At 38.1% G+C, this 22,010-nt stretch overlaps 1 protein-coding gene across 18 annotated transcripts in view; it reads left to right on the top strand.

The window, feature by feature from the left end:
• RIMS2 (regulating synaptic membrane exocytosis 2) overlaps window positions 1-22,010 on the top strand; it is a 799,605-nt gene that overhangs the window by 554,783 nt on the left and 222,812 nt on the right. For 17 of the 18 annotated variants that reach the window (XM_045004549.1, XM_045004555.1, XM_045004557.1 and 14 more), the window contains 3 exons: window positions 11,718-11,783; window positions 12,607-12,714; window positions 19,864-19,929. The exons of the other annotated variant lie outside the window; for it this stretch is intronic. In XM_045004549.1, the coding sequence (XP_044860484.1) occupies window positions 11,718-11,783; window positions 12,607-12,714; window positions 19,864-19,929 (240 nt within the window). The remainder of the gene's footprint in view (window positions 1-11,717; window positions 11,784-12,606; window positions 12,715-19,863; window positions 19,930-22,010) is intronic. 18 annotated transcript variants of the gene reach the window in all.

Here is a 22,010-nt window from a genome sequence, read left to right as displayed (position 1 = left end):
TCCTAAAACATGTTCCTCCAGCATCTTTACTAACAAACCCACAAAACCTGAGTGTGCATAAAAAAATCATTGTTTTCTCAAACAAAAATGCAATACTGGTATGTTTGTGCATGTGTGTGTGTTTACAGCTATTGCAGCATTGTACATTAGGATTTAAAGCAGCATTAAATCCTTATATTTCAGGTGCAAAAGTGCATAATTAAATGTGATTCTGCTTGTTCATACACAGACTCATATTTGCATGAATAAAACTCCATCCCCATAATTCTAGTTTAGACAATAATTAGTCATTGAAATGTTTGTGGGAAAGCAAATAAAACAGCTATGAACCTGGATTAGATCACAGGTCAGATTTTGCCATAAAAATAGTTTTCAAAAATTTACTACATTCCCTTCTATAAATGTATTATAAAGAGAGATGACAGATGTTCCTGCTTAAATACTTAATTTATCATTTTAAATATAAAGAAATGTTCTTAAGCTAAAATACATACAATACTTGCAAACAAATAGTAGAGATATCATACTGGGTGTTGATTATTATTGTTCTTGTTATTCTTTTGTTGGCATAAAGTCCTGCAAATTCACATGTTGATGTATAAAACACAGAATAATATGTTGTCCCTGCTCTAATGCATTTACATATTTGTATTTATATGTTTTAGTTTATAGAGAATTGGAAAACAAACAGGGCTAGACCTAGTTACGTCCTCTTTGCTCTGTGCTGGTAGTGAGAAGGGGACTCAGAACTGCTATACGAAGGGAGGGGCCATGGCTGAAAAACACCATGCTCTGGTTATCCCCATTGACTTAGCTGCTTCAAAGGAGATGTTGCAAGCCAATATATTTTATAATAATCCTGGAGCTGCTCTAAATTGTGCTAAGGGCTGGATTGACTCCCAACTTCCCAGCTGCCCCCTTCTCCACCCAGATATGCGAATCAATGCTTTGGTACACTTGAGGATTTAGCCTTAGAGTGCAATTCCCCCATGTCTTTAATGGACATAGATAATTTTCACCAACATTAATGGAAATCGTTATCATGCATCATCAATGAGAACAGGCCCCTTACAAAGAGAGCCAATTAAACTACTATTACTAACACACCACTGTACTATTTTTATAGACTAAAATAGAGATACTTTAAGTCAGTGGTTCTCAATTTTTTTTTTGTGGACCACCTTAAAAGTGCTGAGGGTCTCGGCAGATCACTCAATGATCTTTCCAAATGTTGTTTGTACTGTTAGCTAACTATTGTAAAGTGCTTTGGATAAAAGCACTATATAAAAAAACCTCTTAATAATAATTAATGTTTGTTGTTCTACAAATAAAAGAATACAACTCATATTTTAATATCAATAGTCTTACCTTTCTAATGCAATGGATGTGCCCTCTCTCCTGTGCCACGGCAGCCCCTGAGCTGTGGCTGGGAAGGAGGGGGGTCTTTCTCCTGCCACAGCAGCCACAGAGCTGAGGCTGGGAAGGAAGGCCATCTCTCCCCAGCAACCACAGCCCTGGAGCTGGGGAAAGTCACCTCTTTCTCTGGCCGCCGCAGCCCTGCATGTCCCAAATTCCCCCCACCCCCTCTTCTCACCCCACTGCCCCCTCCCACTTACCACCTATTCCCCCCAAGGCCACCGCCTCACCTTACATGTGTGTCTTCTCCAGGGTCCAGGCACCTAATTAGTGGTGCCACGCCTCTGCTGCTCCACTAATTAGGTGAGTGGGTCTTCATTCTTCATGTGCGGCTGCCCAGGCGCGCACCTTAGATGGAACTATCCGCGAACCACCTGAATGGAGCTTGAGGACCACTGGTGATCCACGGACTACAGTTTGAGAACCTCTGCTTTAGGTTATATAGCCCTTGATTTGTGGTAACTGCATTATAGTAAACAAAATACTGTTTCAAGTGCTATACTGTTTTTTTCCTAAATCAGATACAGCATTCTCATTTGTTAGATGATGCGCTGTTAAGAACTACTTAATGTCAACATTATGGAACAGAGAGTACACAGTCCTATATGAGTGCTGAAGAGTGGCATGAAAAGCCAATAATGCTGCTAAAATGTCCTGGGGCAGGATAAGGGTGATCTATAGCCGTGTCGTCTCTCCACATGGGCAACCACTGAGAAGGGGGAATGTATACTACTCCTGTAAAAGAATTTAGCAAATACCGTTGCTTTGAGCATTCCCCCAGGGTTTTTGATGTCCACATGCTCCCCGTGACCAAACCCCTCCTTACTCTCCAGGCAGGCTGTATCTGAAAGACATTTAAGTTGTACCGGTGAGTCGCAACATACTCGCATTTAACTTAAGCTAATTCAACTATATGCACTCAGCAAAAAAAAGAAAAACAACAAGATACCTATAAATAGTTCGGGCGATTCCACCCGATGAGCGTATGCCCCGGAGTGAGCATGAGATGGGAGAAGTGAATCTGCTGTTCCCTCAGTCGGTCTCAGTTCCTGCGTGCCTCTCATAGTGTGAGCATCTCGCCGCACTGAGTGTGATTCTAGTGTTTAAAGATAAGTATTTTTTGTACAACATGGTCCCTAAACACAAGCCAACTACTTCATCTGGTGCTCAACCAAAGAAACAGCGATCTGTTCCAATGCTGGAGGAAAAACTGGCTGTGTTGGACTTATTGAGAGACGGTATGTCAGTCTCCAACATGGCACATAAATATGGCTGCAATGAATCTAGCATCTGTGCCATCAAGATTCGAGAGAGAGAAATTCGTCAAGCCGTGGCATCAAGTGCTCCAATAACTGCTAAGGTGATGAGCCAGATGCATGATAAGACTTTAGTGAAGACTGAAAAGGCATTAAACTTATGGCTGGAAGACATGAACCGTAAATGTGTGCCTATTGATGGCAACACGTTGCGAGAAAAGGCTCTTAGCCTCTATGCGCTGTTCAAACCCCCTGCTGAAGAGGGACAGCCTTCTGATGAGAAGGAATTCAAAGCCAGCCAAGGTTGGCTTAAAAGTTTTAGGAACTGCCTCAACCTCAAAAACATGCAGACTACTGGTGAAGCTGCATCTGCCAATGAAGAGGCAGCAAAAGCCTACCCCAAACAATTACAGAAAATCATAGAAGAAAAGGGCTATCTTCCGGAACAAGTTTTTAATGCTGACGAGACTGGGGTCTTCTGGAAAAAAATGTGCAACTGCACTTACATTTTGAAATCAGAAAGACAAGCCCCTGGCTTCAAAGCAGTTAAAGACCATGTAACTGTGTTATTTTGTGACAATGCGGCTGGGCATTTAATAAATCCAGGCTTGCTCTACAGGGCTGCAAATCTCCATGCCCTAAAAGGCAAGAACAAAAATCTCCTGCCTGTGTTCTGGCAATCAAATAAAAAGGCTTGGATGATTGCAGCATTATTTCTGTATTGGTTCCACAAGTGATTCATTCCGGAGGTCAAGTGGTACCTCGAAGAGAAAGGACTTGACTTTAAAGTGTTGCTGATTGTAGACAATGCTCCTGGCCACTCTGAGTCCAGTTTGCACATAACGGCGATGAAGCCATCTTTCTCCTCCCCAATACCACCTCCATCCTCCAACCTCTCGACCAAGGTGTGATTCGCTGTTTCAAGGCTACATACACGAGGCTTACGTTCTCATTGATACGCAGCGCTATGGATGCTGATCCCAATCTTAATGTGATGGAGTGTTGGAAGTCCTTCAACGTTGCCAATTGCATCACTTATATTAAACAGGAAATGGATGTAATCAAGCCTGAAACAGTCAATGCATGTTGGCGAAACCTATGGAAAGAATGTGTGAATGATTTTAAGGGTTTCCCGACCATTGACAAAGAAATGAAATGCATTGTTCAGGTGGCCAGGCAAGTGGTGGTGATGGCTTTGTCGACATCCTTGAGGAAGAAATTGAAGAATTAATTGAGAGCCATGGAGAAACATTGACTAACGAAGAGTTAGAGGAACTGATAAAATCATCTACAGAAGACAAAGATGATGACGACGAACAGGAAGAGCCAGCAAGTTGGAATCTTCATAAATTTGCTGAAGTGTTCCAAGCAGCGAAACACTTGAATGATTTAATTTCTGAATATTATCCCTCCATGGAATGAAGCCTCAAAATCACACATAGTATTACAGATGATTTGAGACCGTATCAAGAAATGTTTGAGCAGCTCAAGAGACAACAGCAACAGTTGCCGATCACCATGTTTTTCAAGGAAAAACAACCAGCAGCAGCAATGCCTACGCAATCAACTTCTCAATCTGAACCAGAGTCAACCACTTCATCTACGACTCGCTCTCCGTCACCCAAGCTCTCCGTCACCTCTGTCTCCTGGATCGACGTCTAGCCCTGACGACCCCCTGTAATTAAAAATACAGTACTGTAAAATTATATTTTGCGTATGTAGTCTTTATTGTATACTGTACATTACTGTATACATTATACATTTATACATATTACTGTACAAGGTTGTATACACAAAACCATGTACAGTATACTGTACTTTATGGGCGATTTAAGGGATTTTCAAGGCTAATTTTGACTATATGCAATTTTCGCCTTACACGCTGACTTTAGAACCTAACCCCCATGTAAGATGCGACTCCACTGTATATCTACTACTTAGGTATCATGGTATGGGAGCAGTATAAGAAAATAGATCGGTAAGTAGACAGATACTTTAAAATAAAAATAATTTATTTAATGCCTTGTGTCTAAAACCATAATAGAAAATGAAATAACCTGTTACAGGGTCTTAAATATCATTTTATATTTAAATATTCCAAAAGATATTTTAGGAATATTATGGAGAATTAATTTTTCATGTCCTAGTCTTTTTCAGCATCTTGCCATTTTTCTGACTGAGCTAATTCTAGCATCAGCTGGGCTGGTTGTGTAAGCTGAATTAAGACTGCACTCCTATGGAAGAAATGTCCTCAGTTAAAGAAAAGGGTTTTTGTTTTGGTTTGGTTTGGCTTTTTTGTGGTGGTGGTGGTGGTGAAAAAGCTTTTGAATGAGACATTCTTAATAAGAACTTGGTTAAGACATAATTTTTCATATTTAAAATTCCATTAAAATACTTCTGTAAAGAGGCGGAGATTGGTTCTTTCTTTCTGGCTGCTGCAAAAATTGTAGGGGTACGGAGTGAGCATTTCAAAACCTTCTCTGAAGAGCAGATTCTCTATGAGTACTAGTCCTTACTTCAGATTCCCAAGGGGTAATAGGTACATCACCTGGACTTCAGATTATGAAAACAATCACTTTAAAGGAACAGTGTAAATAACTAGTACATAAGTATTTACAAAATACTTTAAATATTGTATTCTCTTAATTTAATATCATATTTTAATAACAGCCATCTAATAAATGAACAATGCACAATGAATTTCATTATCCTTCCAAGTTACTATGTATCGGTATATTTTATTGATAATGTTTTAACGGCAGTCTATTATATGGGTTGGAGAAACCCAGTAATCTTCTTGACTTCCTCGGAAGGAGGACTGTCAAGATGATGACTGTGATGTGGCATATTATATCCATGTATTTTATCAGAATGGGAACCTGGCAAATAGTTGTGTAAAATATGCTATGGTACTGCAATGGCCTCCTTCAGTGGATGTGTCTGTCTGATTAATGCCCAATCACTTATTAGAAACATAACAAGTGAGAAACACATAAATTTAGACAAAAAACAGTTCCAAAGTTATTTCTTTTTCTGTATTTCTGATCAAATTGTCCTGCATGTCTAGGGTGGGCTTTTACAATGTCAGTGTGCACTATGTTTTTACTGATATGGGAACATGATTTTGAAAATCTGCAAAATCTATTTCATGTCACTTTCTAATGGAATAGTAGCCTGCAGTATACTCCATCTTGATAAAAATAAGATATAATGATGTGGCATTCTCCTGGCAGACAAACCAAGCCTTGTGAGGTGAAAGACAGTTTAGTTTTTATGCAGGCTTTAGTCATGAGTCTCTCCTGAGACTTGCAAATCATGCTGCATTGCACTATATTATATGTAGTTAGTTTCTGATGAGGGCTACTGCTTGTTACAGAGTAAGGTGAAACTGCCAAAATGAGATTCCTGAGATCAAAGCCTGATCTATGACTTTGTCCATGCTTCCGAACAGTGTTACTGGGGAAAAAAAGTCACCTTGATAAGACTGGTACTGAACTGGAAAAATCTAGCTTTATCCACTGTGGCCTTCAGAAATTGAAATAGACATCTGAACAGTTAGTGCTCTGATCTGAGTGAAAACACGGTCACTCACTAGAAAGATCGTGTAGCAAAAAAGCATAAAGGGATGTTCGCTTAAACTGATTCTGGAGGGCATGGTCATATTTAATGCTACTTTTCCTTTTTTTCTCAACATTACACATAAATCAACCTGACTGTTATGTAACAACAGTTATTGCTGTCTTGCTTATCCTTTATGCCTCTAAAATCAAACCTAGGAATTATTCTGCATTTGTTGTTCTTTTTTCTAGAGTAAAAATATTAAAATTCAAAACAAGTACTGCAACAAGTATTTAATTACTCATTGCCAGCCACATCTTTTTCTCTATTTTCTCTATTCTCTATTTTATTCATCTGTGAAGTTGCTGTATGATGTTTCAGACTGCATTCAAACAGTTTTTAAGTATTTTAATTTTTATAAGAGAGTGTAAAAAACTTTGAAAGAGTAGAATCAATTAAAGTTACCCTTGCCTATTTATGGTAGAACTAAGGAGGATTTATTAGAAACAAGTTATTCACAAAGTTAATTTCTTGAAATGTTTTTACTAACCATTTATTCTTCAGATGTGATCATCAGTAATTTGTAAAGGATCTGTGATCATATTAGACTTCAGGTGTTGACTAGTGTATTTAATACATCACTCCTGTACATTTTTATACTAGTTTAACCAAATGTTCATAAATACCATTTTTGGCTGTCATGCTGCCATGCAATCAAGCCAATTTCTATTTTTAGACTTACCCTGACAGTGTCAGCATGTGTTCACCATGGTCATTGTGGCAGCATAACATATGTATTCATGTTGCTGATTGATCACCCCCTGCCCCAGTCAAGAAAATTCCAGGATTGTCAGTGTCCCTATGTGTCACTTTGAAGCCTAGAATGTCTGTTCAGTCAGTCTTTTCTCAAGACTAAACATGCCCATTTTTTAACCTTTCCTCGTAAGTTGGGTTTTCTAATGCTTTTATCACTCTTATTTTTATCCTCCGGAATCTTTCCAACTTGTCCACATTCTTCGTAAAACATGGGCATCCAGAATTGAACACAGTACTTAACTGAGGACTCACCATTGCTGAGTAGAGTGGGACAATTACCTCCCTTGTCTTATGTAACAGTTCTGTTAATACGCCTTAGAATATTAGCCTTCCTTGCAACTGTGTCACATTGTTGGCTCATTGTCAGTTTGTGATCCACTATAACACCCAGATCGTTGTCAGCAGTACAACTGCCTAGGCAGTTATTCCCTATTTTGTATTTGTGCATGTGATTTTTCCTTCTTAAGTACAGTATTTTGCACTTGTCTTTATTGATTTTCATCTTGCTGATTTCAGACAATTCTCCAATATGTCATAACCCATACATAACCTCAAAATGGGGTACAATGATTACAAGCATCCTGTCTTATTCTTTGTCAGCAATTACCGAAGTCAGCTCTTCAGCATGTGGAAGTACAGTAGAAACTCAGAGTTACGATCACCTTGGAAATGGAGGTTGCTCATAATTCTGAAATGTTTGTAATTCTGAACATATGGTTCTTCTTTCAAAAGTTTATAATGGAATATTAGCTTAGTACAGTTTTGAAACTTTACTATGCAGAAGAAAAATGCTGCTTTTAACCATCTTAATTTAAATGAAAGAAGCACAAATCCTTTTTGCTAAATCTTTTTTCTTATTTCACTTTATTTTTAGTAGTGTGTTACCACAGTACTGTACTGTATTTGCTTTTTATTTTTTGTCTCTGCTGCTGCCTGATTACGTACTTCTGGTTCCAAATGAGGTGTGTGGTTGGCTGGTCAATTTATAACTCAGGTGTTCGTAACTCTAAAATTCTACTGTAAATGATCTCTAAACATACTATCTATGAGGATTCTCAGCCCTGAATCTTAGCACCTTACCTAAGACCAGCGGTTCTTCTTCAGTTCTTAAAGAAGTTTTACTCCTGCTGCACCCCTGCGGACAGTAGTAGCAGGGGAGAGAATGAGCCACGCTGCTACTGTTGCGCATCATCCCCTGCTGGGCATCAGTGCTGCCTTCTGAACATTCCAGTGAGTTTCTTCTTGACTGGGAGTCAGCAAAGGAGCTCCCCATCACTGTGCCTCTGCATCACTCCAGCTCTTCCACACATTCTCTGATATCCTTTGCCATTGACTCACTAGATTCCAGCCAGTCTGGTCAGTTGCCTAAATTGTCAAGAGCATTTTGTGGCACTTCAGCATTTGTGTCTTGGTGCTTCAGCTTCCACCTCAGCATTTCTGGTGCTTCCTCAACTGTTTGCTTTTCCTCTGTGCATCTGCACCTGCCCAGATGTTTCAATACTAGCCTCCATGCTTTTGCATTTTCTTGAATTATTTAAAAATGCAATTTCTGTTAGTGTGTCAATGTACCAGTTTAGTTTTTATCAACCCACTAGCACCTAAGTTATGGTTTTCCAGCACCTTGTGTTTAGTAGGCTTCTTGGAACATTGACTCCTACTACATATTCTTGGTGTGAAAGATTTTTGTTGTTCATTTCCACCACCCAACTTTTCCTTTTAATATATGTCAAGAAAGAAAGAAAGAAAGAAACTTTTGATCATGTTAGTGCAGCAGAACTGTGTCCAAGATGGACAGCCATGTTCCATGTGTTTCCTGCCTTTGAATTGACTATGGTGTGTAGGATTGGCAAGTTTGCTTGCTGATGTCCACCAATGTGAGCAGCGTTTCTATACCCCCTTTGAAGAACACTATGGATATTCATGTAAGTCCAATGTAAGGTATTACTTATACTAATGCAGACCATGGTCTCTTCTGATAAGACCAGATGGGCAACTTGCTTTTTGAAGTACCAGGTGGAGTAACATGCTCAGATACAGACTCCATGAAGCTTCTCAATAGTAGGGCCCCAGCTCATTGGAGAAGTCAGAGACATTCCCCTGTTGAAGGCCTTGAATCCACAGTTTTGTACTGAGGATGAAGGATTTCCCCTCCTACCACCCATGTGCTCAAAGTAGAGAGGAGGAAGAGGAGGATTCTGATCAGTGCCTGCTCCTAGTTCTCTATGAAACTGCCATGATGGCCACAGTAAGGCATTGTTCTCTCCTTGTCTCTACAGGGGTGTCTCTCAGAACATAGAGTGCTCTTTGCACCAAGACTAATGATTGTGTCTTAAAAGTTGGTGCTCTTGGGACAGGAAATTCAGGACTTCATGTCAGTGCCTCTTATGCCAAAGACTGCAGTATAGCCAGTTTCCAAAGGTCTGGTGACACACTATGCCTCCCCATCCAGATGACACTTCCAGATGGTTGGGAGGGGTTAGGCTGAGGATTAGATGACCAGAGCTGCTGCTTGGGACTGATGGTCTGGAGCAGTGGTTCTAAATCTTGGGTATGTGTACCCCTGGGGGTATGCAGAGGTCTCCCAGCAGGTACATCAACTCATCTAGATATTTGCCTAGTTTTACAACAAGCTACATAAAAAAGCACTAGCAAAGTCAGTAAAAACTAAAATTTCATACAATGACTAGTTTGTACTGCTCTATATACTATACACTGAAATGTAAGTACAATATTTATATTCCAGTTGATTCATTTTAGAATTATATGGTAAAAATGAGAAAGTAAGCTATTTTTCAGTAATAGTGTGCTGTGACACTTTTGTATTTTTATGCCTGATTTTGTAAGCAAGTAGTTTTTAAGTGAGGTGAAACTTTGGGGTACACAAGACAAATCAGACTCCTGAAAAGGGTATAGTAGTTTGGAAAGATTGAGAGGCACTGGTCTGGAGCAGTGGTTCTCAAAGCCGATCCACCGCTTGTTCAGGGAAAGCCCCTAGCAGGCTGGGCCGGTTTGTTTATCAGCCGCGTCCGCAGGTTTGGCCGATCGCGGCTCCCACTGGCCGCGCTTCACCACTGCAGGCCAATGGGGGTGCAGAAAGGGCAGCCAGCACATCCCTTGGCCCGTGCCGCTTTCCGCAGCCCCCATTGGCCTGGAGTGGTGAACCACGGCCAGTGGGAGCCGCGATCGGCTGAACCTGTGGACGTGGCAGGTAAACAAACCGGCCTGGCCTGCCAGGGGCTTTCCCTGAACAAGCAGCGGACCGGCTTTGAGAACCACTGGTCTGGAGGACTCATCTGATGCTAAATTAATGTTCTCTGTGGAAAAACACCAACATAGCAATGGCAAAGAGGATGTTTCTACTTTTCTCCAGTTTTTGCAGAACCTATCCAAGGCAGCTGATATTGAGTTAAATTTTGTACAGGAATGTACAAAGGCCACAACCAAGAGATACCTGGGGAAGGAATCCCTGACCAAGTAGAGTTGCCATGTCCTTGCAGCCTATTTTTGACCAGCTGCTTCCAAGTTGATAAAGAAAAAGTATAACTACTTCAAAGACAATGCCAACTCCTCTCACGCTTCACATGAGAAGTAGGAAGTGGAGGTAGCTATGGCTAGAGGGAAGCCAGTCATAGCTAAAGTTCTCTGCCCCAGAATCCTCATCTTGCAGTGGTTGGAATCATTTGAATGAAGGATTTACTTTTTTGTCACTGTAACCTTTCACATTGTGAACTGCAAACCTTAATGGCAGTCACATCGTAGCTTTGGAAGAAATCTGTCATCCAGGTAATTGATTATCTTTCCAAAGAGAAATGTCAGGACCCAGATCTGGGCTGCATTAGAATCAGGAAGAGTTTAGAAGGAGTGGATGCTTTTTGGATTCTTCTCCCTTTTTGGAAGCTGTGTTCATTAGATTCCAGTCATATAATTTGTAAAAGATTTCCACATAGTCTTTAGACCAGCTTTTAAAAACAATATTATTTAGATTACCACACCTACTTTGGTAGGGCTACTCTTTCATTTCTCTTTAACTAGAAATTTAAAAACCATTATATACTAGTGGGTATTACTTTTTTGCCTCTTAGATTTGCTATCTATGGATGGATGTTATGAAAGTGAAAACTGGGTTTTTGGTCTGTAACTGGAATTTTCAGAAATTGTCTCCTTTATAATTATAAATTTGCTTCCGGCATCTCTGCTTGTATGAGAATCTTCATTCTTAAGTGGAAGCTACCTGAGAAATGGAGGATGGTTCGTTGGACTTTGGATTTATAGTCAATGCTTTGATTCCATCTCACACATAGAGCCTTACAATCAACATTTTAAAAAACACCTTATTTTTTATCTTATGGAGTCCCACATAGCCATGCTATGCATGCTCCAGTTATATAGAGGAATCTGTCGAGAAAACAAATTGAAAACTTTCGTTATAGGAAAGTAACCTAGTTTTCTCAAAATATTAATAACTTTTCCTTGAAAATATATAAGTATTTTACGTAGTTTTGATATTTCAGATTTAAGAGTAGGTAATTATTTCAGTACTTCCAGGAAATATTTTTATGGGTGCTCTGTCCACAAGCCATCTGACCTTCATGTTTCTGTTGTGTGATGTAAATTATTCCCTCTTTGTTTTATTGTCTCATTTCTGTATTTTTGTTTCTGCCATGCTTTCAGTCATTGTCTCACACTACCTCGCTCTCGATATACTCAGTCCTTTGACCACCACCACAGAGATGCCAGGTATATATTTTCCTTGGTGTGAATAAATGCATGTACCTGTGTGTACCTACATTGTTTAGTGGTAGAAGATAAAATTCTGAAGAACTGTGCTTAGTACCCAAATAAATAATGTATTTTTAGAAAAAATTGATGTCTGGATTATTAGTTGGCAGACAATTGAATAGGATAATGTTTTTGTAAGACGTATTTTTTTACATTTTCAGCCTCAAAAGTCTATAATTGGTACCACATAAAAATGAAACTACATTTTTACAGTTGCAGTGGTCTCTCTTCAATAAAGTTATTAAAGACAACTATTTAAAATCAATCAACATAAACACTTAATGGAAATATATCTGCCACATACAGTATTTAAACTGTATAACCCTTTTCACTGTAGGGTTACAACAGATAAATCCTAAGTGTGATAATTACACCGCTACCTCAATATAACACCACCTGATATAACATTAATTTGGATATAACGCGGTAAAGCAGCGCTCCAGGGGGGCGGGGCTGTGCACTCCGGTGGATCAAAGCAAGTTCAATATAACACGGTTTCACCTATAACGTGGGAAGATTTTTTGGCTCCCAAGGACAGCGTTATATTGAGGTAGAGGTGTATATTTTTATATTATCACTTGCATGTTAATTTATCTTATATATTTTTATTTTCAGTAATTTTTCTAAGTTGATCAATGATCTGTTTCTTATTTCAATTTGTATAAGCTGAGTTCTATTTCGGATGATTACCTCATTTGCTGAAAGTTCCTGCTTTTCATGTTTGTTTGTCCTCATTCATCTTTGTGTTGCTTTTCATTGTGTTCACACTTTGTTTTGGCAGCAAGGATCACAAAATGTATCCTCTCTTTTGTGAAGATGCAATCAGATTACTCCGTTCCCGTAAGATGTGTCGTACTTATTCTGAGGGTGCTTACTGTGATCTTGAGAGGTATAATTGTTGTGGAGTATATTATTTATTTTCCCATTTATACTTAGGTAGACAGTAATCCATTCAGGTTCAGATCTAAACAATGTATTTTTTCAGCAGTACATTTATACAATAAAGATACGGTACAATATACTGTTATTATTTGGCAAATATATTAATCTAAGATTTATTATGTAGAAGTATATTTATATCTTTAAATACTAAGAAAAACTGAATGGTTTGCTAAAAGGAACAGCCATATTTAGAAAACAGAGTGTATTAATAAATATAAGGGGTTTTTAATAGCGCGTAAATTTTTGGTTGGGATTTTTAAAAGTGCTCATTGCTGTCCTAACTCTGCTCCAATTGGAGACAAAGGTTAAATTCTTGAAAATTCTTTGTTTGTTTGAAAAATTCTGGCAGAGATTTTTTTAATACTTGTAAAGTATGTTTTTATTACTCATTCATTTTAATTATTGGTATTTCTAAAGTTCTCATTCAATAGTTTCTGAGTACCTCACATGCATTAATTAATTTAGTTTCACAACACCCATCTGTAGTAGGGAACATTATTCACTCTGTTTTATAGATGGCAAAGATGAGGCAGAAAGAAGTTTAGCCCATAGTAGCTAATTTATTATTTAGCCAATATCAGTGAATATAAAATATTACATGTGGAATATAGTTGCCTCTAAGGCTTGTCTACATGGGGAAATAGCCCGACATAGCTAGTGCATTTGGAAGTGGATTAAGCTAAACTGCAAAAAAAAAAAAAAAAAAAAAAAAAAAGCGCTCTGCAGAATAAGAGTTGACATGGGGATTTATGCAGAATAGCTATTACACTTTAAATTCACATAGCATATTTTGCACTACCTTGTAGTAAGTAACAAGAAGTGCTAGTATGGCGCTGCATTGGGAACAGATTATTAGCATACAGTTCTTGCTACAAAACACTAAATGTATAAAAAAATGTCTGAATGGTTTTGTAGGAATGCTACAATATGAAGATATCACTCCAACATGCTATGAAATTATTAAGGCCAGAGTCTAATCTCATTTAGTATACTTAATGGCAGATATTGCCATTTCTTTAAAGGAGGAGCTGATATGTAGCTCTTTTGCACTTGTCCATTGCAGGAAGAAGTGCATTACACTCGCTCATGGTTGCCATCTTGGTCTCACTCAATCAGAAGGACAAATCCTCATAGAATTTTTAAAGCTTTGATTTGTATTAAAACAGCATAAAATCAAATCCCATTAGTAGCTGTAGAACTGGCTTCAAGATAAAAACAAAAATAAAATGGTAGCCAGAATTTTTACAGTTCCACAGAACTCTTCAAATCCCAACGGTACCTTGTTCAAATATTCCTTCTCATACATTTCCTTGGCATGACAATTCCTCTCAGGACCCTTCCATGTCAGGACAGCTTGACAAGCTCTGCCTGCCTGCCTATGTAAAATTTAATTGGCTGGTGATTGGACAATAGGTGCGGAGAACTCTGAGTTACTGCAGAGAATTCTTTCCCAGGTATCTGGCTGGTGGGTCTTGCCCACGTGCTCAGGATCTAACTGATCACCATATTTGGGGTTGGGAAGGAATTTCCCCCAGATCAGATTGCAGAGACCGGGGGGCGGGTTTTCGCCTTCCTCTGCAGCATGGGGCACGGGTCACTTGCAGGTTTAAACTAGTGGAAAAGGTGGATTATCTGTAACTTTATGACTTTAAATCATGATTTGAGGAGTTCAGTAACTCATCCAGAGGTTATGGCTCTATTACAGGAGGGAGTGGGTGGGAGAGGTTCTGTGGCCTAAAATGTGCAGGAGGTCGGACTAGATGATCATGATGGTTCCTTCTGGCTTTAAAGTCTATGAGTTATGAGACTGAACACCCTGAAATGCTGTTACCTAGGAAGCTACCTAAAGTAGAGTTTGGCTATTCTAAATTGAATGATTAATAAATCATCACCATAGATTTTGTTGTTTTTGTGGCTTGTGCCACATTCTCCAAGTGAATTAATAGTAGGTTAATTCTGCCATAACTGCGCAGACAGAGTTCTCAAGGCAGTGCTGCATGCGTTCATGTCACACTCCCCATCAGTGCCTGTCCCTGACTGGGGAAGCTAATGATCCAACCAGTGGACCAAATTCAGTGATGAATCCTGGCCACATGCCATTTGAGGCACGTTGCACACACGCTAAGAAGAAACTTTCCTAACACTTTCTATTACAAGATTCTGTTTTCAGGTGGTTATAACTTTGCCAGACCATTTCAGCTAAAACTTTCCATGATGATTGTTAGCCTCAGGCAGATTATATTATTAATATATATGATACAATGGTTCACTTGTCTCCAAAAACACTGCACAAAGTATGGTCCTGCCAGGGCTGCAAGCCTGCTCCTCCTGGCTACCACCAGTCACTGTGGCATGGACAACTGGAACTCAGAGCAGAGGAGACTGTCCCTCTCTGTCATCACAGCAATGCACCACAGTATGAACTCTGTCCCCTCTGGGGATGCCAGTCTTCCATCATCCACTTTAACTGGATCACTTTACCATTTTACCAACCTACGGTCTCCAAGCCAAACCAATTACTACACCAGGCATTCACAACTCCTTGCGTAGGTGCAGGATGGGGGAGGTAATCTGGTAAAGGGGTGTGGGCAGAAGCATGAAAGGGGGAAAGAGTTTAAGTTATGGTGTCTTGTCTGTGGTGTACAGTAGTTGTGATAATGATAAGACTTGCACTTCTGGGTGCAAGAGCAAAAGATATGTTAAGTTGCTTAAAGTTTCACAGTTAGGTTTGTAGATTAGCTGTTATTGTTGGGTGTACGAGTCAAAGCAAGTAGAGCAGGTCATTCTTTGCATAGAAATGTTCTTGGGGATCGTTGTCCTGACAGAAAAAAGTCCTGTATTCTGTTTCTAGGGAGCATGACACTAATAAAGCAATTTCACTGTGCAACTAAATATCTGCTCTTGCTCAGGAACAAAACAGAATATGTATTCATATAAATGGCAATATGCCCTGTACATCTGAGATTAGAATCTGACTCCTTCACGAAAATTTTGAATGATCATTAATTTTTAATATAGCTACTTTATTTCCTTTATAATGTTTTCTTCCTTTAATAGTGTTTGTGTGTGTGTGTGTGTGTGTATAAAAATAGCTATTACTTGGCAAGCTTCTTACAGTTTATTTTGCCTAATATGAGGACTATGGTTCCTTTTTAAAAAAAGATTTTGGATTTATATGCAGATTTTTATCTGGGAATTTTGGTAAAGCTCCGAGAGAACATAAAGTGGGTTAATCAGAGTTTAGAGAGATTTATACAGCAGAGTATGTAAGCTGTTACAAGTAGGGTTTTTTTTTTAACCTCAGAGCACTGAGCAGTCCTTCTTGAAACTAAATTAGCCGCATTTTGTACTTTGGATTCTTCATAGGAATTGTGGGTTATTGTGCCCTGTTGTATCTTGATGAAGTCTTTTAGTATTCTTCCCCATTGTTGCATTTTACGTCCTCCCATTGCAATTTACTCACTAGATTTATTAATTTCTCAAATCTGCTGTGCTGATTATCTAAGTAGGTGTTGTACTTCTGTAGCCTTTGAACCCGTTGATTATTATGGTGTATGCACGTAATTAACAGCCAGTGGTATTAAGCATCCTCATTATTCCCACATTCTCTATTAGTTCCCCCTTAATCATAAACAGATGATCCAGAAGCATTCTTCTCTGCTTGAATCTTCTATTTTACTTGTTAGCCTAAAGCAATCTTGTTCATTAAATCCTCTACAGCTATATTTTAAAGGGCTCCCTAACAGCCTTTCAGACTCAGGTGAAACTTTTGCATTGAAGTTATTTTGCTTTATAGGTATGATTCTGGCATTTAATATGAAGAAATAGTGCTTTTTGCTGTTTAGATCAACATGTAAACAAGTTAAGCAACAGACACATTAGTATTATCTCCAAATTACACAGAATATTCAAAAGGTACCTCAGTCACTGCTGTGTAACCAAAAAGAGAAAAATAATAATCAGATTACAACTTCCAAAGTATCTTCAATTTGAAGCCCTCAAGATTGCTTACAAATATAATTCAGGCCTCACAACATTACTCTGTGTGTGATTATTCCCAGTTTACAAATGGGGAAACAAAGGCACAGAGAGAAAGAGGGTATGCAGCTTGCCAGAGATCACATAACAATTTCACAGCAGAGCAGGAAATATATTTCTGGGGCTAGATCCTCCACTGGTATAATTCTGCATAGCTCCATTAAAGTCACTGGAGCTACGCTGATGTATAACAGATGAGGATCTGGCTCCAGATCTTCTGAATCACAATCTTGTGATTCAAGAAGACAGAGACAATTCAACCAAATTGTTGCATATATAAAGCATTTCTTGAAAGCGTGAAAAGAATTTAGCCAATTAAAATAGCTATCTTAATTCATTAGTTTATTTTTACATAATAAAAAATCAGTTACCCTGGTTTGTCTGAGTCTGATTTCAGACTGTGGGCCAGATCTTCAGATGGTATAAATCAACATAACTGAAGAATGGAGCTATACCAATTTATACTAGCTCAGGATCTCACTCTGAGAGTTTTCATTTTAGCACCTGTACTAGTCACCTAAAAGAGAAAAATTTTGAACAGTAATGCTAGAACATGAAAGTATGTTTATGTATAACAGAAAACCCATATGTGAACTGTGGGATAGTTTGAAACTTTGCTCAAAGCCCTGAGTAGTTGTAACAAACTTCAGCTGGAGTCAGAAAAGAAATCTAGTAAAGCAAAAATAGCCCTGTGCAGGCTTAATTCAACTATCAAAATGGCCTATTGAGGTTCAGAGTGTCGATCTCTAAAATCCAAGTGGTATGTATCTATCTATGTTGACATTCCAGTTATGAGAATCATCTCACCAAGTTTTAGTTAAATCTAATAGATTATACTCTCCATCATTTGTCCTATTTTTTCTTGTTTTTCTTCTGTATTCTGACCGTTGTTCATAGACACTTGAGTGCTAATTAATGCACAGTACTTATGTTATTCTTCAGTATCTGTTAAAAAATCAAAATAGTTTAAATCTTCTTTCTTGTTTTGAGTTCGTGTTTTGGGAGTACATGAAAAATTTATTCAGTTATGCAAAATCTTTCCTGCTCTTCTCATATTTAGTTTAACACCTGTCTAACAAGCACTACCACGTCTGAATCCAATTTACAACCAGCGTGAAGACTGGCTAATTCATGCAATTGCCTCTCCTCAAGAACTGTTCCTTAAATCCAAATACCACTTTTTTTATACTGTTAGTCTTCACTATTAGTCTCATACCTCTTTCACATAACACTGAATGTCTGAGAAGACAAGCTACATCAATTCCAAATTCAGTTCTTGAAGTCATTCTTCATTATGCTAAATATTTCTTCACAGGTGTCATTTATTCTCACATGGATTACAATCACTGGGAATTCTCCACAGTTCATAAGGATATCAAGCATTATTTTATACCATATTTTGTACTGACTTCCAGGAAAAGGCAGGCAGTCCTGTTTTTTTCTGGCCCAAAGGTATCTTGTAGCATATTTTTCACTAGGAACTCATTAACCAGGATTACTTGCTGCTTCTGTCTATTTGATGGTTGCCGTGCAGTGCTTGTTGTTAATCATTCAGGGCCAGCTACTTACCTCCCGTGAGCTCTCCTCATTGGAATCTCCTTTCTTGTCAATTAGACTAGCCGTTGTTGATATCAGTTTGAGATGGCTGCCTGCGTGTTCCTCTTTTGCTCTTCCTTTAGCTTCTAGTTTTTCTAGATGTTGTATTCTTCAGCCTTCCTTTATATTATGTCTCCATTCCATACAGGTTTGCAGCTTTTCATAACTCTCCTGATAATCATTTAATTTGGTCTCTAACCATTTCAGCTTTCTTTATGTCTTTCAGTGACTTAGCTGCCATTTGAGTCCACCTGTGTCTCCAGAGTAAAAATCTACTTTTACTTCACGTATAGCTCTCAAGATCTTTGTTCACAAACAAAAAGGGAACCTATGCCACATCAAACTGTCTTAGATCTTTCAATAGCCATTCTTTATGGCAGTTTGCTATTACTGCAGGTTGTCTTTTGTTTGGAACCCATTAATACCAGGATACTGTGTTAATTCATGAACTCCTGGTTTCCAACTTGTAGTTGACCTCTTTTAATGTAATAGCCCAGATGGTTGAACTAGTTGGTACCCCAGTTTACCACACAGCACTTAATTTCTACTCAGATCAAAGTCAGCTGGCCTTTCAGAGTTTTACTTGCCCTTTTATAAAAACTTGGGAAATTGTTCAGCTGCTTTCCTCCTCCATTTCTTTCCTTATTCACAATCTCAATACAATGATTTTGGTTCAGATCACAGTTCACACTTCCACAGTCACTCCCTTTAAATAGACTCAGAAGAACTCAAAAGTATAGCATAATGTTCTCAACATTTTTATTACAAATTCATTTTAAAAGGAAAACATTTTGTGTATCTAGTCTAGCTATGCCAATATTCACTAGTCACACTCATATCAAACTTGAGTTTTGGGTGGACTCTTTTGAATGCTTCCCTTCTCATCTGGCATCTCAAAGCCCAGCTTCATCACTTAAGAGACCACATTGGTTTTTATTCTTTTAATATGCCTTCATGACCCTTTTATTTTCATCCTTTTTGTTTACATTGAAGGGATTGTGCTTGGAGAACAATGGAAGCTGATTTATGCGTGTAGGTACAGGAGATGTATTTCTCATCCATTCAGCTATTTTATTGCTCCACTTTACAGTAAGGAAATGAACTTTTGATTTCTGTTAGCAATCATGGAATTTTACAACATCCAACCATATCTTATTTTTGCTGAAATACTCACTTGCTTAAACACCACTTACATGCTGATATGACTGAGCTGATAGAAAAAACCTTTGTATAGCTCACAAGGCCTGAATACATTATTAATCATGGCTGAATACTAATTGAATGTGAAAAAAAATTAATTAATTTGGCTTTGAATATTTATGTTTTTAGTAGCTATTGCTGTACAGGAAGTGGACTAGCATACTGTATGTACATCATCTCTATGATACAACAAGGAAAAACACTCAATTATAAGGCACTATTAAAATGTCTAAAATATCTGTGCTATTTATTTCATATTCAGGAGGACTAGGCAGGAGAGAAGAGTGCCTAATACATATTATGACGACACTACCCATACTCCTGAAAGGTATTTTCATTTATATAGTAGAAATAGATAATTTTTAGTAATATAACATTTTGTGAGCAGTGTACTGTAGAATTATGAATTGGCCAAGAATCATGATACTGAGATTTGCAATGCATTTCATGGAGTATTTGTTTATATTTGGAGCAATCAGGCTTCGTGGTTTGAAAAGTTAAATGTTATTTTAGCACTACATGAACTACTTTCTGTATTTTAAGTACAAATGTTACCTGGAAACTTGTTTATTGGTAGGGAGGAGTGGGGGAAAATACCAACAATATAGGTGAGTTAGGTGGTTTCCCCCTTAATTTCAATATGCTTCACATATCTAGGATTTTCACGTAATTTTATTGTTAAAAGGGCAGTGTAGTTTTCTCAGTTGTATTATTTTAAGGTTCTGATCCAGCAAAATGCTTAAGTATATGCTTAACTTTAAGCATACAAGTAGTTGCATTGATTTCAGTGTGATTAAGCACATGCTTGAGTTCTTTGCTGAACTGAAGACTAAGTCACTATTGTCCCTCCAAAATTTAGGAGGGACATCTGAAAATTTGCACAATTCTGAGACTACATCTAGTCAGCTCAAAAGTGTGAGAAAAGTTGAGAGAATTGGTAACTCATTAACAACAACAATTTAGTCTACATTCAAACATCATACACAAATACAATCATATTTATATCCCTTTTGCAAAATTTAGATTTGTATTTATAGATTACAATTGTCTATAGTAAAAGACCTCTACAGTATTTTTAAATAGAGGTTTGATGTTTTATTGATATAGTTATTAAAATATAATTAATCCAAACAGTTAATTTTCTAAAATCAAGATGGTCTTGATCATTTCATAAACAGCCACTATGGCAACTTTATAATTAATACAGCACTGATTTCGTTTTAAATGCTGTTATTAATAAAAATAAAGACACAAAAAGGGTTGAATTTAACTCAGGTAGAAAAACTCTTCTTCTCTGGGTATCCAGGTGTTCCATCTCCTTTTTTCCTTGCTGAGTGACATCCATTCCTTACTTTGTTTTTAAGATATGGTGTAGAACTTCAGCTAGATTTCCTTCAAGAAATGCCACTTCTCTTCCTAAAATTATTATATTATAAATAATTAAAAATAAATGTAAGCATAATCATTATCATAATGTAAATTACTTATTAGGCAAGGTCATTGAGATAGAATGGAATATGAGCCATTCCAAGGCCATGGAGCCATCATGCAGACAACAGGAGTTGACTGTATTTTATGTATGTATTGCAATTTTTAACAAATGGTCTCATCCACTGCTCTGGATGCATCTACATCCAGTCCAAAACACCTGAGATAGAAAAACAAAACAAAAATCAAACCAACTCAGTTGCACCAAATCCATGAGATCAAGCCACAATTAGAACTTTATCAAACCCTAACCCATCAGCTTACTCCTATCCCGAAGGAAAAGGTCGAGGGAACAAATGGGCATTTCAGTATAACCTGGAAGTAAACAAATTCTCAGTTTAGCAAACTGATATGAGAATCTGATTTCACAGTTGAGGATCCCTAACTGAAAATGCACCTCTCCCCCACCCCTAGCATTCTCCCAATTTAACTAAGATACTGAGTGCCTAAGATGATCTAAATTGTCATGTTAAAATATGAAAAGAGATGGAATCTCAAAGGTAACCAAAGATCCAACCCAGTTAAGGCGTTACAGATTAAAACCAGAAATGGATTGAAAAATCAGTGAAGATCACCAAGGATAACACACCTCCTCTAAGAAACACCCTTTAATGAATGGACCATCATGTTCTATGGTTTCAGAGCAGTCCTAAGAAGTAGCTCCTGTGGCATGCATTGCAGTAATCCAAACCTGAGTTGACAAAATAGCAGATCACTGATACAAATTTTGAACCTGAAACAAAAGTTTGCAACATGTTGGTCAAGCACACATGATCAGGAGCACTCTTGCCTTCTGCTATTGCCTGATAATCCAGAACAGGGACCAGTAACCTTTGGCACGTCAGGGAAATCCAATGGCGGGCAGGACGGTTTGTTTACCTGCAGCATCTGCAGGTTCAGCCAATCGCAGCTCCCACGGGC

The sequence above is a fragment of the Mauremys mutica genome, chromosome 2 (genome assembly GCF_020497125.1).
Source record: "Mauremys mutica isolate MM-2020 ecotype Southern chromosome 2, ASM2049712v1, whole genome shotgun sequence".
NCBI lineage: Eukaryota > Metazoa > Chordata > Testudines > Geoemydidae > Mauremys > Mauremys mutica.
This window is presented reverse-complemented; position numbering and strand designations above follow the sequence as displayed.